This window comes from Garra rufa, chromosome 20 (assembly GCF_049309525.1).
Source record: "Garra rufa chromosome 20, GarRuf1.0, whole genome shotgun sequence".
In the NCBI taxonomy this organism is placed as follows: domain Eukaryota; kingdom Metazoa; phylum Chordata; class Actinopteri; order Cypriniformes; family Cyprinidae; genus Garra; species Garra rufa.
In genome coordinates this window covers 701,870-721,597 of record NC_133380.1, presented here as the reverse complement: position 1 = coordinate 721,597, position 19,728 = coordinate 701,870, and the positions used below count along the sequence as shown (strand labels likewise).

The window sequence follows — 19,728 nt, the reverse complement described above, 5'->3', positions numbered from 1 at the left end:
ATAAAAAGTATTATCGTAGCTTTATAAAATTAAGGTTGAAATACTGATGTCACATGGACCATTTTAACAATGTCCTCCTCAACTTTCTGCCGGGCTTGGAACATATCAGTTGCGTTGCTGTCTATGCAGGGTCAGAAAGTTCTCGGATTTTATCAGAAATATCTTAATTTGTTTTCTGAAGATGAACGAAGGTCTTACAGGTTTATGGGAACCACATGAGGGTGAGTAATTATTAACAGATTTTTTTTTTTTGGGGGGTGAACTATCCCTTTAAGAACATTTTATTACATGGTTCTCTTGAATACTTCATTTTCATTGACCAGTCTCTGCATTCTGCAGTTCAATATTGTTGAATAGTTTGTTGAACTGTGTATTTCACTTCTGTATTTTATAGGGAGAGAAAATCTTCTTTCTGATCAAGCCCACTTCTGCCAACCTTTCTCTGTACGAGCGCTGGAGGTCCTCCTCCAACCACACTGAGATGTTTTTCGCTGATCAAGTGGACAAGTGTTACAAGTGCACACTGAAACAAGGGCAAACTCTTTTCATTCCATCAGGTGAGATATCAGGTTGCCAATAATTAGATTTAACTTTTAAATGACTCTAAGATAACAACATTATCTTGTTTTTATTTAATGGCAGGTTGGATTAATGCAATACTGACTCCTGTAGACTGCTTAGCCTTCTCTGGGCATTTTGTCCACAGTCTGAGCGTGGAGATGCAAATGAGGTCAGTGATCTTCCTCTTAGCTATGTATTCCCCATTATGCATCAAAGAGGGACATTTGATGCATTGTTGGATTAGCTTTTCACTAGGTTTTGGAACAGAACTAGTGCAAACAAGTTTAAACTTTATATATTAATATTATACAGTCAAAACAAAAATTATTTAGACACCAGATATGTTTTTTTTACTCTTGGGTGCAGGACACTACAGTTTATTTATGTAAGTGAGGATAGCAAAATAAACTGTGACATATTATACCCAAAAATTATTCATACAGTGGACTACCAGTAAAAATGATCAAATTTGGGACCAAAAATTAGACACTTTGACCAGACCATGTTTTGCTTAAGTGTATTTTTGCTAATGCGACCTTTTTACACCACAGACTGAACAAAATTAAAGGAGAAGTTAACTTTCAGAACAAAAATTTACAGATAATGTACTCACCCCCTTGTCATCCAAGATGTTTGTGTCTTTCTTTCTTCAGTCGTAAAGAAATTGTTTTTTGAGGAACAAAAATTTTTCTCCATATAGTGGACTTCTATGGTGCCCCCAAGTTTGAACTTCCAAAATGCGGTTTAAATGCAGCTTCAAAAAGCTCTAAATGATTCCAGCCAAAGAAGAAGGGTCTTATCTAGTTTTTTTTATTTTATTTTTTTTATTACAATTTATATACTGTATTAATCTCAAATGCTCATCTTGTTTCTTTCTGCAATGTGCATGAGTAGTCTGTGCATCTCTGGTTCAAAACAGTTAGGGTAGGTCGAAAAAGCTCCCATCTTATTTTCTTCCTTAACTTCAAAAATCATTTCAAAATCGTACTACATTGCAGCAGAAGTACTGACCCGAGTTTGAAGTTGAGGGAGAAAATGAGATGGGAGTTTTTCAACATACCCTAACTGTCTTGAACCAGAAAAACATAAATTGTAATTTATATAATTTATGTGGTTTCGCTAGATAAGACCCTTCTTCATCGTCTGGGATTGTTTAGAGCCTTTTGAAGCTGCATTTAAACTGCATTTTGGACATTCAAACTAAGGGCACCATAGAAGTCCACCATATGGAGAAAAATCATGAAATGTTTTCCTCAAAAAACATAATTTCTTTACGACTGAAGAGAGAAAGACATTAACTTGGATGACAAGGGGGTGAGTACATAATCTGTAATTTTTTGTTCTGGAAGTGAACTTCTCCCTTTAGCACGGCTTGGTAATTGATCAACAAAGTGCTGATATTTGTGTAAATATTGTCATACTAACAGCTGTCAGAATTTTTGGTTGATTGTAATCCATTACATACCTTTATATCAAAGTTATATGACATTATTAAGATGAATTTGTTCTCACATAGTTTAACTCTTGAGTTCTTGTCATATCTAAACTATAGCGAATAAACTGTGATAATGTGAGAAATGTTGAAGGTGTCTGAATAAATTTTGGTTTGACTGTAAATTAAGAACAGTGGGTTTGATGCATACTGTGACTATTATGTAGGATTATAAAGGCCTAGTGTGTGTTTGGCTGTTGACATTTTAAATGTTATTCCAATGCAGTTTGCCATACAATGACAACTGGCGGACGGTGATGCAATTGAAGCGCTCAAACGTGAGACCACGATTTCCTCTCAAGGCACACTTTTCAGTAATCCTCTCTTTGCTTCTCTCCTCAGAGCATATGAGGTGGAAAAAAGACTCAAAGTTGCCAGCCTCACTCCATTTCCAAACTTCGAAACAGCATGTTGGTATGTGGGGAAATACTATCTGGAGCGGTTTAAAGGTGAGCGATAAATATATGATAAAACCTTAGTTTTTATCTGGCTTGTTTGTAGGCCTTGTCATTTCACAAAACTCACAAGGAAAAAAGAACAGTTTCACTGCGTCATTTACGTTATTGCATGTTTAAATCATTCACAGCAAAACTCCCATGTGTGAAGTGGCTTCAAAGGTTTTGCTTTCAAAAATTGCCTTTCCATCCTGCACAGCGCAAGATTTATCCGTAATAGTGAACTGTGGGACTGGAAATAAAAAGATCTAATGTCGTAAGGTAGACTCAAATGGCTTCCTTCTCCCCCGCTTCGTGCGTGATCCTGGAAGGGGCCTGCTGAGCAGATGAGGAGGTTCTGGATAGCCAGCATATTATTGCAGTCATTAGATCGGTGCATCGCGGAGTTCACAGATGATTAGCTTCAAAAGGCAGAATCACTTGCTCCATTACAACCTGGTGTTTAAACTCCCCTCATCTGGCTTTGGACTGTATGTTTATATTTCCACCATTTTACCCCGTCACGTTACTTAATTTTGCCAGATTGCTGTAGAGCGCACATTGCAAAAAGGACCGCAGTTGGTCTCCGAGCTATCTGATGTTCAGATGGGGGAATCGGCTTTCAAGGTCATCTTTTCAAGGGTTCAACTCTTGTGTGTAACTTCAGGTAGAGGGAAAAAAGTCCTTGGCCCCTGGCCCAGCAGGCCGACTGGGCCGCTGCCAGCTCTATTGCTTCCCTTCTCATTTCAGTGTTTCGGCTTTCACTTTATGTTCATGTTATTAATTTAAATGCAGTGTGGAATATATTTCCTGTAGTGGCTGTGTATCCAGTCCAATGTAATCAATGTCGAAGCCGGTGCGCCAAAAAGGCGCGTGACTGTTTTTAGGCCCCTCTGGATTGAAGTAATCAGTTTGATATATGAATGGCCTTTGTTATTGAACAGTAATGGGTTCGGTTGAAAATGTAGTCCATTTTTATTTCTGGTGTAATGTTTCCCCGCTTCTTTCAGCGAGTTTCATGCTCTGAGCGTTTCTGACAGGGCGACCACGGTCCTAAGCATTGCTGCTAATGATTTAAGGAAAGTTGGACCTTTCACCAATTTGCCTATTTAGAACACAGCCCTTTCTAGAGAGACTCTTATGTTACTAATATGGCACTAGATGAGTGTTTGGATCCAGATGGGAATAATGGGCTCTGATGCAAAATTTCCTTAACATTTTGCAGGTTTACATAAGGCAAACAAACAACCACCTCCTTACTTGGTACATGGTGCCAAAATTGTCAATGGAGCTTTTAGATCGTGGACTAAAAAACAGGTACGCCTCGCTACACATTGTATTAGTTCCAATAGTCTGTAGTTTTGCTGATTCAAATGATGTAACTTGACCATGACTGTTTCTCTCTTTGTCTTTCCCAAAGGCTCTTTTAGAACATGAGGACGAGCTTCCAGAAAACATGAAGCCAGCACAGCTCATTAAAGACCTTGCCAAAGAGATTCGGATTTCAGAGGTGAGACCTCGCAAAGTGGTTGACTCAGAGACTCGTCTTTACTTTCATTTATTCAGATATCATCTTGATTTTTATTATGTAGAATGTCTTTGTACATGTTTAATCAGATATTGTCAGAAGCAGTAATGGCTGACAGCTTCTCCACTATGTCTTTGACTCAGAATGCAACAAAAGCCATAAAGAGTGAACCCAGCAACTCAAAGCCCCCGGCAGAGGAACCCCCGTCTGCTCCGTCAGAACCAGAAGAGCCCACGTCCCCTGCCCACATCTCCACCCCGCCAAGAGATAAGCCAGCCAGGAAGAAAGCCACAAAGCCACCCAAACCACCCAAAATGCCCAAGGCACCCAAACCACCGAAGGAACCCAAAATAAAAGAAGGTGGCAAAAAGAAAGCCAAGAAAGCAAAAGAAAGTATTTTACCTGAGAAAAAGCCCTCGAGTCTGGCAGCTCTTGAATCCCATGCAAAGGACATCCTGAACAAGATGGACCAGCCTAAAAAAGTAAAGTTTTTCAGCCTTAGGATATTCGATATGTGTTTATGCATTGGTGTTTTTTTAGAGAAATCATAATTTCAACCAAACATCCAAAAACTATTTAATGCAATTATTAAAATGCCGTAAAATCTTGTTAAAAAATTCAAAGGGTCAGAACGATAAAAAAAATAATAAAGTCTCTAATGCAAAGCTGCATTATTTGATCATAGTAAAACAGTCAAATTGTATTTTAAATATGGCTGTCACTGATGAGTATTTTGGTAATCAGTCAATTATTCGGACAATTAATCGAGTAATCGGATAATTATAATAATTTTTTTGTTGTAATTAAGTGAACCTAAGTGAACAATAGCCTTCAAAATGACTTAAAATACATATATAATAGCAATGAGGCAACAATAATTAGTTCAAATAAAGTATCAAAAGTAAGTAAGCATATGGTTTTATTGAACAAAACTGTTAAAATATGTAATGTATAAAAAAAATAGCTAACGTACATTAATGTACATTAATGCTAACAGTAATATATTAAAAAATATATATACATACGTGTGTGTGTATTTATATATACATAATAAATACACACAGTTCACACACAGATATACTATGCAAACATAAACTTTTATTTTGAAACGATTAATCACAACTAATCGATTTGCAGCTCTAACCGAAACATGTAAACTCAGAGCGAGTGTTTCAATTTTATTTTGAAATCGCCACTTTCCATATTTGTCAAAAACCAGCAATAGAGCATTTTTTTTAAACGAGAACTCAGATTGAATCGAGGAACCATGACAGCCCTAATGTTATTATATTTGCGATTCAGCCTTTATTGTCTTTATTTAATATGCTAATTTGGTGCTCAAGAAACATTTCTTATTATTATCAATTTTAAAAACAGTTGTGCTGCTTAATATTTTATGGAAGCAATGTTACTTTTTTTAGAATTTGTATATGAAGAGCAAGTTCAAAAGCAAGCATTTATTTGAAATAGAAATCTTTAGTAATTTTATAAATGTCTTTACTGTCACTGACTTAAAGTAACAGTTTTGAGTCAGTTTATTGAAACAAACTGAACATAAACAATTTATAATGATGCTGCACTAGCAAAATCATTGTGAATATCTTCCCCTGCTCTAGAACTGTCAGAATGCACTTTTATCCATTTATAATATCTTTTATTGTCTCTTCCATTACACACAGCTGGTAAAGACCGGGCTGAGTATTTTGGAGAAGGAGACGAGTAAACCGAATGACGTTGATAAGTTTAAGATGATTCGAGAGCATAATAAGAACAAGACGGAGGCCAAATGGAAATATAAGGTACGTTTGTTAGGTTTACAAACTGTAATGAATAACTCTGGGTCGTGTAATGCAAGCATAATGATTTCCTTAGCTGCGACATAGATCAGTGCTAGAGCGAAGCTTTGAAAATCCATGCAAATGATATCAAACCCCGACAAGTTGAAAAGTAGCACAGAGGGCTTTGGGATCATCCAGAAGTGATTTACACATTTCAGATCAAAGCAATCAGCAGAAATAACTCTGTGGCTCAGTCACTCTCTCTGTTCTGGGCTCATCAAATCAGCAGAACCCTTTACCCAGGCTCAGAGTTTACCTAATGCTTTAATGCTATGTCGTATTCCCGACATGCCAGCTAAGTATTTACATATGCCTTCATTTCTGCTGTAAAAATGAGTGTGTTGTGTCATTATTGTTGGATAACATGGGATGGCTTTTGTAGGAAAAGCTTAATTCTGCTGAACGGAAGGCATTATGAGGCTTTCGTTCAAGGGGGAAAATTCAATGCCAGACAGTCCGGGAATGTTTGTAGTTGCTCCAAGTCTCCTGATCCTAGTGCTCCTTTGCCGCTCGCCAAACATTTGCAGATGGAGAGGAGTCTCTGCTAGATAGTCTTCAAGGTCATCAGCCGCAATGGCTTCAGTCTTTGACGTCTGATCACAGTGGATGTGGCTGACAGATAGAGGCTGACAGCGAAGACCTATGAAATGTGTGAGACGGAAAGAGTTTCAAAGCACTGATTGTTGGTTGGTGTTTCTTTTCATCTTTCAGAATAGCAAACCTGACTCGTTATTGAAAATGGAAGAAGAGCACAAATTTGACAAAAGCCTACTCAGCCATAAAGACAACAAATTTGCGTTTTCATTGTCGAATAAGAAGTTGTTGGGGTAAGTGCAGTTGTATTAAAGTTATACAGTTAAATGTTGTATATTTTAATTGAATTGTGTCTTTGCACCGGATTGTTTCTTCTGACAATCCAACTAATATTCTGTCATCTGGCTTTCTCAGATCAAAGATGCTCAAGACGCAGACCAATTCGAGCGTTTTTGGCTCAATACAAAACATTAAGGAAGAAAAACCCAAGCCTGTGAGAGACGAGTATGAGTATGTCTCTGATGAGGGGGAGCTTAAGATCGATGAATTCCCAATCAGGAGGAAAAAGAACGCAGTCAAGAGAGACTTTTCCTGTAAGGTTTCATGATATGTGATCTTGGCTAGGGTGATTTTCTGATTAAATAAAACATCATTTAAGAGCAAAAATGATTATAGACTTTATAATCAGGCCCAGATGGAATCTGTAGACTTCTGTTGCTTTTTTTTTTTACACTGATTTTGGGTGACAGTCTACAGAAATGAGTGTTAAACAGAGTGGATAGTAGTATAGTCTTATTGGCGTTTGAAATATAATAAGATTAATCAAAATATTTAATAAACAAACACACAAGGGGTTAGCAAGTCCAAAATTAAACCTGCAAGTCCAAAAGTGATTTTATCTCCATAGAAACTTTTAAGGTTTCAAATAAGTTTTTGGAGAATAAAATATCAAAATTTGGTTGAAATAATGTTACACTGGCATTCAGTGTAACACAATATTTATGTAAAGATTCTAACAACATTCCATATATTTCTTTATTAAAATATGTAAAAGTATAAGGGATTATATTTAGTTTTATTGTGTTTTAAATGAGTAAACAATTCTTACTGACAAACGGGCAAAACCTAGGATGCTGGCAATTTTAAAAATGTAGAATAACAACTAATTAGTATTTGGGGTGTAATATGTTATAAATTGATTTTTGTTGTAAATATGCCTGGGTGCCTTCTGTAAATTAGAGGAAAATGTATGATATTTATTTTTTGCTCAGAAAAACGAAAACAAAAATGTAATTAAATTGAACAGAAAACTTTTGAATATTTTATTGGAAAAACAACAAAAATTTAAAGCAGTATTACACTTATTGTTTTTATGCCTAAACCCTTTTTCGTCTTTGACCCACATGTAGACACAAGGATTATGGATTATGATTTTGGCAGTGTTAATTTTGGTCCCTGTGTGATGCATATGTAGATATTTTCAGATCACTTAAAAATCTGCTAGCACTGATTCCATATGTGCCTGCCTATGAGAGATAAACTTGTCTTTTAACTGATTAACAATAAATCTTTCATTTCATGCTATGTGAGAATAATGCTGAACATCTGACATTATTTACAGTTTTATCAAACATCAAAGAGCCCATTCAGCCAGCGAAAAAGCCAAAGCTACTACAGTCGGACATGAAGGTGAGCATAAACTCTATTTAGATAGCCGGTCTTGTATTTTTTTACAGAACATCCATAATATTTCTCTTTAATCAGACAGTGGTAATAACATTAAAAGGCTGATTGACAGTAAACAGGAAGAAATTAGGACCAAATCCAAATCTCCAATCTTTATTTCATGAAGTAGCTGATTAATTCCTTCTGGATGCATTTAAAACATCGCAGCGCTGATGTTCTCGGCTTGCAATAATTCACCCATAATGTTCCGACTTAAACCAACATACGGCGCAAATCAAAGGGAGCGAGCTGCAAGACGGAGCCAAATATCACCTCAAAACTGATGAAGGAAATAGCTGTGGACTGAATCAAATGAGAGTGAGAAAGTTAATCAAGACAGAGGCCCACAGGCAAACTACGTGAGGGGTTACAGAAGGTTACAAGATATACCAATGAAAAACCACTAACCTAAGAAATTATGTCTATGCACATATGTGAGCTTATGTCAGGGTATATTAGAATGTCGAACATTTACCAGCTTCTAATGTATGTTTTTGATACACATCTTTTGAAACAGAGTGTATGTTTATACTATTGTTATTTCAGAGTCCAGATTCATCAGATGAGGAATCGCTCCACATAGACACAGAGGCCAAGACGGAGGTCAAAGGTCGTAACTCCAAGGTCTCTAAGAATAAAGGGGGCAGTTCAGCTGGGATTCTGGATCTTCTGCAGGCCAGCAAACAAGTGGGCGGCATTGACTACAGCAACAACAGGTACACACATGAGTGTTTTACCATATGTGTATGAAAGACTAGGCTTAGCCTAGTTTATTAATAAGGCTTAAAGCGATAGTTGACCCAAAAATGTTAATTCTGTCATTAATTACTTGCCTTCATGTTTTAAACCTGTTAAAACGACCATTTCAAACTACCTTCATTCATCTTCAGAACACAAATTAAGATATTTTTGATGAAATCCAAGAGCTTTCTGACCCTGCATAGAAGGAAATTGTTGAATAAAGTTGTTATTTTTTGTTTTATTTGCGCTTAAAAAGTATTCTTGTAGCTTCGTAAAATTACGGTTGAACCACTGATGTCACATTGACTATTTTCAGGTCAGAAAGCTTCTGGATTTCATCAAAAACATCTTAACTTTCAAAGGTCTTACAGGTTTGAAACGACATGAGGGTAATTAATGTTCATTTTCATTCTTGGGTAAACTATTGTTACTATAGTTTTTGTTTTAATATTTTTTGCAGCAGAACGTTCTGTGAATTTTAGCATGGTATATTTTGGCATGCTGATACTATCAGCACCGTAAACGGTTTCTGAGAAATTCATCCCCTCTGGAACGGCATTGCCTTCAGTATTAAATTTCACAATATAATCCATAGCTTTCTGTTTTTTTTCTGTCGACTAAATATTTAGCCCGTATATTTGTTGATATGAATATCTGTCAATTTTGCATTCAAGCTTATATTTTTTAAATGTTCTAAATGCGTTACACATGTAGACAGACATCTTTGGCCCTCGCGCGGTATCTAACTGTGTTTGTTTCGAGTTAAAAGAGTTTAAAAATACATGGCTTGAGACCACGCATTTTGTTCCATGCTGCATTGCTCCATCCAACTGTTTTCGAACACAGGAATGTGTCTTCTGTGAAGAATCGTGACTAGTATCATATATACGTGACCCTAAACTGGTGTAATTATACAAGGCTTCCTTAAGCGACTAGTTGTTTAGACAATCCATCGACTGGTCAGTTTTGCACATCCTTAGTTCATACATTTTCATGATTCATGCGGTATGTTTTGTACATCACACATGCTAATGTGACAGAGTGTGTAGTATGGATATGTTTTGTCTTTGGCAGAGGGCCATAGGGAACATACAATTTATGATGAAGTATGTTCCCGAGCCTTAAAGAGCAGAAACACGTCATATTTCTAGCCTAACTGTTAGTTCTTAAACTTCCCACTGTAAACACATCGAGCACAGGCATTTCTTCATCTGTCGAACGATGGCGAAAGTAATCGTTTGCACGGTTCTTCATAAGCGGTTTACATGTGCTGGCATTATTTGTTTAATCCCTCTGCACTATTAATTTGTCAAATACAGCAAAAGCTTCAGGCCATTCCTCTTCATTTTACTGTTTGCTGTTTTGGGCACATTTTTGATGGTCTATTTCCACTGCGCTGAAAGCTGCAAATCAGCTCAAACACAAAATGAGAACGAAAACATGGCTAAAATATGTTAATTTCTCAAATTATTTTTTTGTGCTTTTAAACCTGACATATGACTGCAGGATTGCGGGGAGGAAATGCCTCCAGTCAGTTGCGACCACATTAAACAAGCTTTTGACTCATTGTTCCACCTCACTGGTTAATCACTTAATAGGTGGTAATCTGCACAGGCTAAATCTGTATTTTCTGCTGGTTACCTCAAGCTCGATAGCAGATGTGGACACAATGGTCTTCTCAGTTCACACAGCAGAATCTTCTTCTGACACGAAAAGATCTATAGTGCATGAAGAGAATTATATGATGAGCTAATTACATTTGTGGGAAATGAATGTTTAGTGACAGGGTAAGTTAGAAAAGCAAAAGTGTGCAGATTGCTGGTTTATTGCTTGAGCAGATGTGATTGTAAGAGAGAACAGGTAAGTTTTTGCTTGTGCTTTTAGTTTTGGTTGAATGGAAATATAGAGGTTATAGATTGCATTGAATCTTAACATGGATTTTCATGATAGTCAGGGCCATCCATTAGCTTTGCATGTTCAGTTGATTAAATATAATTACAGACGAAACGGTTGCCTCAGATTTACGTTTAAATAACAGTGCCATACCTCAGCTGCAGTGGAAATGACATCAACATTTTATGGTGGTTTAAAGGTGAAGTGTGTAATGTTTTTAAATGTAAAATATCATACTACAATATGTATAATATTTCAATATTATATACTATTTTTGTTTTTAACTATATGTAAACTATTTGTGACCCTGGACCTCAAAACCAGTCTTAAGTAGCGCAGGTATATTTGTAGCAATAGCCAAAAATACATTGTATGGGTCAAAATTATACATTTTTCTTTTATGCCAAAAATCATTAGGATATTAAGTAAAGATTATGTTCCATGAAGATATTTTGTTAGTTTCCATTGCTAAGAACTTAATTTGGAGAACTTTAAAGATAATTTTCTCAGTATTTTGATTTTTTTTTTTTTTTTTTTTTGCATTCCAGATTTTTAAATAGTTGTATCTAGGCCAAATATTGTCCTATCGTAACAAACACCAATTGAAAGATTATTTCAGGTATACTTGTTTCAGGTGATGTATAAATCTCAGTTTTTCAAAAAATTATCCTCCTAACTGGTTTTGTGGTTCAGGGTCACATTTGTTTTTTCCTGAAAAGTACAAAAAAATTAGTTTGTATGCAGAATTTGTGATATCGCCAATGTTATTCTAGTATTATAGTATTTCTTAAGATTTTGAATTAGCCTTTATATTTTCAATTTTAATTTAAATGTTAGTAAATTTATTTTAGATAGTTGCCAAGGCAACATTTCTAATTTTTGTTTACAGTTTCTTTTATTTCAGCTTTATTTCAATTATTGAAAACATTTTTGTTTTTGTTATAGTTAACGGTAACACTGGATATTGCAAAAAATGTTGGATGGAAACACCAGGATGCAAACAGCAATTTAATAATGCACATAAAAACATATTTATTAAGTGGATGAAGACGTGAACATTTTGCTTTATTTTATTTATTCTAATGTATAGTTAATTCGTAAATGTGCATCAAAGTGTCTTGAATAATGTGGCCTGGGAATTAGGGCTGGGTAATGAAAAAAATTTCACGTTTAGATTTCTATTCACAAGCTTGCGTTTCAATTTCATTTTGATTCGATTAGATTCAATATCGATTATTTTGGATATATATCAGGTACAGTACATGGCAAAGTTTCTTAAGGAAAAAAAAATCTAAACTAAAACTAATGCTGTAAAATATACATGAGAGTCAGCTGGTACTATGTTATAATATTGGGGGTTAAAATGAACTGAGCTTAATAACAAACTTATGTATTTTTCTGAGGTAAATGTGACGTTACATATTGTTTACAAGCTGTTATATTGACTTTGTGGTTGAAACGATGATTGAGTGATTACATGAGACAGAATACGGATTTCATTAAGTTATACTCTTAACATACCTTCGGATGTTCATTCATGTTTATTTAGTGCTATAACTTGTATTAATGCTGACACTTCTGTTGAACTGAGGCGCTACAGCACCAATACAGCATTTATTGTTTTAATATTGTAAGAAAATAGACAACATTTGAAAGCTGAATCTTTGTTTTATGTCATAAGTAACAAAGCACAAAGCGTATTGCGATTTATTGGATGGGAGGTGCGATACTATATTCTGTTTATTAACTGAAAACAGGCTAGACTAATCGTTTCTTGGGATTTAAAAAATAAGAATTGAATAAAATCGAGAAATCTGTATTTTTACCCAGCCCTACAGGAAATACAACCCAACATGGCATCATTTACTCAACCAATGGCGTCTATTTGGGACTATTTGTCTAGGAAATTACACACTTCACCTTTAAGTGTCCATCTCCAACCTCGTTGCTTTCCATCACCCGACTCACTACCTAAAATTCGAATCGCTTCTCATTGCCACTGACACTCGGAGTAATGTACGTGTGTGTTGTGTATTTCTCATTGATGGACTTACAGTCAGCCACCTGCATCCCCCAGCACACAGGAGGCCATCCAGGGCATGTTGTCCATGGCTAACCTGCAGTCATCAGACTCTTGTCTGCAAACGTCCTGGAGCAATAGCCAAGCAAAGAACAACTCGCACAGCAGCGCAGCCAGCAAGAAGCCGAGCAGCGTGGCCGGAGCGACAGCAAGCAACAGCAAGCGACCGGCCAAACGCTTGCCCAAGAAGACGCAAAAGAGCAGCAGCGTGGACAGTTTGGACATGTTCGATGACGACCAGGACCACCTGGAGGCTTGCTTTAGGGATTCTGATTACGGTAAGTTGACTTTCACAAATTTAACTTTCTTTCTTCTGAGGAACACAAAAGATATTTGTCTCAGTGTTTTTGTTGTCCATACAATTAAGTGGTGTAATGTTGTTTGGACCCCAACTTTTAGAAGAGCTAAAGTCATACAGGTTTGGAATGACATGAGGGTGAGTACATGATGACATTTTTATTTTTGGCTGAACTATCCCTTTAAGAACCCATTTGGAGAACAGATTGCAGTTCTCTCATACCTTCATCTTGGATAGCTTGTTTGCAACTATTAGCAAGACCAATTAGTTCCTCTGAGACAATTTGTCAAGGATGTTTCATGATGACTTGGAATTGCCCAGGTGCTCTCAGAGCAAAGCCAAACAGTCTAAATCTGCTCTATCAACGTTCTGATTAGAGTTTGATTTTGACTTAAGGGTTCTCATTCACGGCAAAGTGACAGGCGTGTTTACTCTCAGCGAGAACTTCTCAATCCCTTCTTTCTGAGTGGTCTCTTTTATAGCTTTTGTGAACCCCTTCCAAGAACAGCAAGACCATTAGTAGCCTGTTAATAATCCATTAGCATGAGTTTTAAACTGTTGTTTTAAATGCTTTTTGATCTGATACCCTAATTAGTCATTACTAGCACGCACATTCCCGTCCGGACTCACACTAAGAGAGAGTTTTATCAAACACACGAGCATTCCTCCTTTCTGTAAACATTTTTTTTTCTTTGTCTTGATAATTTAATTGTTGGAAATTGCGTGTTCCTGAGTAGTTGAGTTCAAAGAAGCTAGGTGCATGCAGGCCGAGGCAGGGCAAGGAACAGCTGCTGTGCATCTGTGTCACGCTAACATCCTGTCCAATGAGAAAATACTTAGCACTGTAGTTTATGGAGTGCAAAAACAGGGTGGTTTCTCATGTACAAGCTATGTGTTTAAAATTAATGTTCTTCGACATTACACATTACATATACATATACATATGGTGTTCCAAAAAGAAAAGACATTCCAAAAGGAATGAAAATGGTGGCATTCATGCATTTTTATTAATATATATATTTTTTAATGTAATATTGAATGTGATGAATATACTTGGTGTTAAATGATAATTGTTTTTTATTTTTTTCCCAGTTTATCCATCTCTGGAATCCGAGGAGGACAGTCCCATTTTCAAATCAAGATCGAAAAAAAGGAAAAATACAGATGACACTCCATATAGTCCAACAGGTAGTATAAAGTCTACAGTTTCAGGCGGAAATCTGACTATAACATGAATTTAATCACATTGGATTATATTAATTCTCTTGCAGCACGAGTTGGCCCCACTGTACCAAGACAGGAGAGACCAGCTCGGGAGGGGGCACGTGTGGCATCCATAGAGACGGGATTGGCGGCTGCGGCAGCTAAATTGTCTCATCAGGTTAAAGTTTACGTTCTTTCTTCAGTGCAACTCAATATTTACATGTCAACTGAAAAACAATAACTGATATTTGCCATTTGACATCTAATCTGTCAGAACTAAGTCATTATAAGATTGTCTGCACTTACTATGATTGTACTCAAGACTTTATTATTATAGACAAAAAGCCCATTTCTGTTAATTTCTACTTTCAAATGAAGTAAATACTAGGGCTGCACAAAAAACTAAATCTCAAATATGGCTTAGTGTGATTACCAAATCACAAAGGCTGTGAATTATTTAAATAAATACATATGGTGCATGTTTTAGAGTGAAAGGCTGCACTGTGTCTATTTCCACTTGGAGCAGCTCAGTTCAAACTTCCGGCTGCACCACACAAACTTCATTTCTGCATCTGCTCTGAGTTTGGGTTGCTTATAACATGCGGTTTTCCACCAAAATAAAAGCTTGGATTAACATTTGAAAATGAAGAAATTAAGACAGCTTGCATTAGTATTGTAATGTCACAGTTGTACTTGGTCAATATGACCAAAAATCAAGATATGAGTAATTTTATTTAATATATATGACAAAAATTTGAATTAAAAATTTGTCACAAGTGTTAATATCAAAAAAACTAACACTAGCCTAAATTTAAAAAACAAAACAAAAAAAACCTCAAGCTTACTGAAGAAAAGTCAGTGATTAAATAAGAATAAGAAACCAATTACAAGTAGTAGAACAAAAAAAGAAAAGCTACATACATTGTATAAAGTAATCAAATATTTAAAAAAACACTGCATATTCTACACTGTGTACATTAAATATATATTTCTTCTTATTAAAGTTATAAAAAAGTGATTTAGTCAAGACCAGTGAGAGATTTTCCCTTTTTTCTTGTTTCATTTACATGAACGACAAACAGCAGGAATGTTAGACTGCTGTCACTTTAAGAGCTGCCCAAATCTAATATTCTGTTACACATGTTTTCTTTTTCAGCTGTTTGCTTTCACTTAAGACCTAAATTATTGTGTTTACAAGGATACTTGCAAAGACAGGCATTTTGACACATACAAGTGTTTGTATTTAACCGTTCAAGGCCTATAAATCAGCAAAAGTAACTCTGTTCAATACTCCTATGCTCCATCTTCACAGTCGCACATCTAGTGAAATGAGTTCTCTTTCACTGCTGACTGCATTTCAACAGTTTTTGCTTGTTGTTTTAAAAACAAGCATTAGGTTAAGATTTCGTGACCACATAGCATAGCAATGTCATGTGAGCGTGTAATCGCGATGGAGACGATAGTCCGAGTTTTTTAAATACAGTTTTTTTTTTATATTGCGTTGAAATATTACATAAAAAATATTTTGTATTTTAGTTAATAATAATAATCAGAATAATATAATTGTTATTTTCAATATTATTTAGTAATCATACTGATAATCACAAAATTTTGGTCTAATTCTGCAGACTTACAAGCAAGCGCAGCAGACCTAATGCAGTTAAAACTGCATTCTCAATTTCTACCAGAGAAATAGCAGTTAAATTCTATCCTAATTATAAAGCCCTGGTAAATACTGTGTAAAGCAATTAATTTAATTACAGTTTTGTAGACGTTGCATTTGCAATCATTAGATTGCACCATGCCATTCATTCACAGTGGGGTCCAAATGCCTGAGACCACATGAACATTTTATCCTGGACAAACAGTTGTATGACTTGGAAAGATTAGATTAGGATTTTGATGTAAAATGAAGAAGATCCTGCATTATTTAAGGTCACAACCTGGTGGCATTGACCACATGAACTCCTTTGTGTCTTGAAGCACAAGATGCTTCTTGGATCATTTTCAAATCATGCTCCAGAACATGATCATCAGGTTTTACACAAGCTTGTGGAGTTCATGCAGCTCAAGTGTCATTAAAGTAAAAGAGACGAATGCCAAGAAATTCTGAATCCTTTCTAATAGCTTCCATTATTATAGAACCATCTGTAAGACTGATTTTAGCCAAATGGCCCTGCTAACTAGTTCTTGCTACAGGAGGAGCAGAAGATCAAGAAGAAGAAAAAGAGTACCAAAAAGAAGCCCATGGCTGTAGAGGAGCCTCTGAAACTCTCTCAGGACAGCAGCTCTCCAGAACCAACCCCGGACTCGGAGACCAACCTGGGCGACCATGAGTACAGCACTGGAACGAGCAAGACCGCCGGCAGCTTGCAACCCATGGCCCCCGGAGTCTTCCTCAGCCAGAGACGGCCTTCATCATCATCGTCATCTCAGAACACCTCATCTGTCCTGCCAGCAAAAGTCGAACGTGGGAACTCGACGGACGCCAAAGGTGATTTTGGGTGATGAGTATTAATTCATGTTCGAAGGTTTGTTTATGTTGCACTGGCCAATACGAGAGTTGCAATTTCTAGATCTTTAATAACTTATTGACACAGCTGTGGCTTAATAATGTATCGCCTTGATCATAGAGTTGCCATGTTGTTGTTGCATATGCTAACCATTTCGCTTCGTCTCGCCCACAGCCAAGCGGCTAAAGAAAGGAATGGCAACGGCCAAACAAAGACTTGGAAAAATCTTAAAGATTCATCGTAACGGCAAACTCCTGCTGTAACGTGGACAATGGGCGACTCAGACTTTCTCCTGATGTTTATGGACCCGTAGACTGATCCCTCCCTCCCTCGATGAGCCGGGATGAGAGCGCAAGGACTGAAACGGACGGGGACGCGAACAGGATCCCACAAGTTTTCAATTTCTAAGAAGAACATAGCTCAGATAGGTTTTTGCCTCTTCTTTTACTTTATAACTTTCAGATATTAAAAATGTACAGAATACCTGCTATTAATATTTTGTAAGAAGAATTTGTCTTGTTTTACTACGGCTATCAGTTTATCAGGGGTTGCTAATATATTATAAGATAAAGTACATAGCAGTCATTCCAAGATTAAGAAAGTATCCCTTGCATGTATTCCAGTTGCATGCATTGTTTAGAGGGGGGGAAAGGGTCGGTGGAAGGTTGCGGACAAGAAATTCATTACTGCTTTTTGGATGTGGCTTATCATTATCTTTTTGTTTCTTTTTTAACAAGTATTAAAAACATAACTGGCGGGTGATTTTAAAATCCCCCATTTGGAATTTACTTTCCTCACTCCTTAAGCAAAAAAGCATTTTTATACCTACACGGGACAACTGAAAAGTACTTTTCTGTTTGCTAAGCACTATCACAGATAATATTTATTGACCTAATATAATTGTACATGTCATAGGTAGTTTAAAGCCAAAAGGCACTTACAAAACTTCAGTGAAGCACAAATATGAACTCATATTTTTAGTAATCTATATCATAACTGCTATTATAAAACAACAGCTTTTTTAATTCATTTTCTTTTTCTACAAATATAGGAAAAATTTATGTTTTTGTGGGGAAAAAACTGTCCGTGTATATCACGCATATCGATAACAAAGCATATTTTCACTAAATTACATAGTCGAAATATCTTAGTTTCCCCCGTTGGTCTAGCAAATCAGTGTATCACAGGAAGATGTCATACTAAACTTGTTATTTATATTTTTTTTTTTGTTGTTTTTAAACATTGATACTACAATCAGTTTTATGTCATACTGTTTTGACAATGTAGCTCTTATTACGGTTCTGTTTTACGTTCGCCAAAACAACGAAACACTACATGAATGGGATCTCTAGCACTGATGATAAGCCTCATCCATGACATTTCACTACATGGGGATACTTTCTCTCTTCTGTTTGTTTCACAGGCAGCACCAATTACCCTAGAATGAAATATGCATTTATATTGCTTCACAGTACAGTATGTAGAATGTAGCCTGTATATAGCTTTTTAAATGACTACTTTTTGTATCCTTTTTTCCTTAATACTTCATTATACATTTTTACTAGTTTTTGCTAATTACAGACAAAAATATATATAAAGATATAGAAATAGTCATTACCTTTGAAATTTTTTGTTAGATTTTCACAATAGCTGAACTTTTTTTAACCATTGTTTTGTTTTCATTTCATTCTGTTACATTAGACAAAAGGTGTTGCCTGGAGAACAAAATAAACAGTGTAACATTTATTCTCATATGGCCTTACATGCAGAAAACCATGTGTATTATGATTCATTTATGACGGGGGAAAAGAAAAAAAAAGAAAAAAAAATCAACAACGTTTCTACGACCAGCCTGACATTTGAGCTAAAATACCCCTGATGGATTTTAAAGTTATTTTACTAGCACCTTGTGAAGTGTTTTCTGTGTCAGTGATGTAATTTATTAATGTTTGTAGCCTTTTATACTTGTATAATTCTTAAGAGGTTTTGTTTTAAATATTTTATCAGTCTGTGAGCCCCTTAGGACACTTCTATCATTAACATTGGGCAATAGTTCCTTTTTGTTTTCGTCTTTATTGTTTTCATCAAATCAAGTGCAACTGCGCATCAATACGAAATGTTACACCATTATTATTATTAAGCAGCTATTTTAAAGATCCATACCATCATGCCATGAGTTTTATTTTGGTAATAGAGTATGTACATTCTTAACCAGGTTTACTGTGCTCATAAATTGCAGTGTTTTAGTTACCAATGTAAATCTTGTATCCACCTTTCCGAATCGAGAAACACTCAGAATCTTTGTCAATGGAACTATTTCAGGTTTTTATTTGTACAAAATGTGTGTTGCTTTGTTGTGGTTTATTTTTATATGTTCAAACAATTAAATGCATCCACTGTTTCATGGCAGTGAATGATACTTTTGTAGTAGTGCACTCTGTTTTTCTGACTCACAAATTTGTGTTTTGTATTAACCTGTATCTATATCATGTGTTTCCACAAATCTATTGTCCCATGCATAATTTGTGTTCGCTTGTTATGTATTTAAGTCTGTTTTCGTGCCATAACGGCACACAAAAGTCAGTTTTGGTAACATGTTCTTCCACCATTCATATGGAATGGCAGGACTACACACGTTCTCTGGAACATGCTGTGGTAATTACTTTTAAATGGGCTCATGCTACTGTACCATTCAGGTCTGATGCCCTGGAGAAACTCTTGACTCACACACAATTCCCCCATTTAGAACCACATTGTCCGCTGGGAGCCAAGCTGCACTTTTTGCTCTTGTTCATTAATACACAGCTAAAGCCAAAACACCGGCGAGTCCAGCCGTTGACTCCGGCCAAATCATTAACATAAACCAAGCCAAGGTCAACACTGTTAAT

The 19,728-nt window shown here is 36.1% G+C and overlaps 1 protein-coding gene across 1 annotated transcript in view; it reads left to right on the top strand.

Annotated features, from left to right (window-relative positions):
* LOC141293719 (lysine-specific demethylase phf2-like) overlaps positions 1–19,259 on the top strand; it is a 30,771-nt gene extending 11,512 nt beyond the window's left edge. The window contains exons 7-22 of the mRNA XM_073825774.1: positions 395–557; positions 643–730; positions 2,396–2,502; positions 3,713–3,804; positions 3,908–3,997; positions 4,159–4,497; positions 5,695–5,814; positions 6,565–6,680; positions 6,802–6,980; positions 8,009–8,076; positions 8,659–8,828; positions 12,803–13,104; positions 14,217–14,312; positions 14,396–14,505; positions 16,527–16,821; positions 17,015–19,259. Of these exons, the coding sequence (XP_073681875.1) occupies positions 395–557; positions 643–730; positions 2,396–2,502; positions 3,713–3,804; positions 3,908–3,997; positions 4,159–4,497; positions 5,695–5,814; positions 6,565–6,680; positions 6,802–6,980; positions 8,009–8,076; positions 8,659–8,828; positions 12,803–13,104; positions 14,217–14,312; positions 14,396–14,505; positions 16,527–16,821; positions 17,015–17,103 (2,424 nt within the window). The 3' untranslated portion in view covers positions 17,104–19,259. The remainder of the gene's footprint in view (positions 1–394; positions 558–642; positions 731–2,395; positions 2,503–3,712; positions 3,805–3,907; positions 3,998–4,158; positions 4,498–5,694; positions 5,815–6,564; positions 6,681–6,801; positions 6,981–8,008; positions 8,077–8,658; positions 8,829–12,802; positions 13,105–14,216; positions 14,313–14,395; positions 14,506–16,526; positions 16,822–17,014) is intronic.
* The last annotated feature ends 469 nt before the right edge of the window (positions 19,260–19,728 follow it).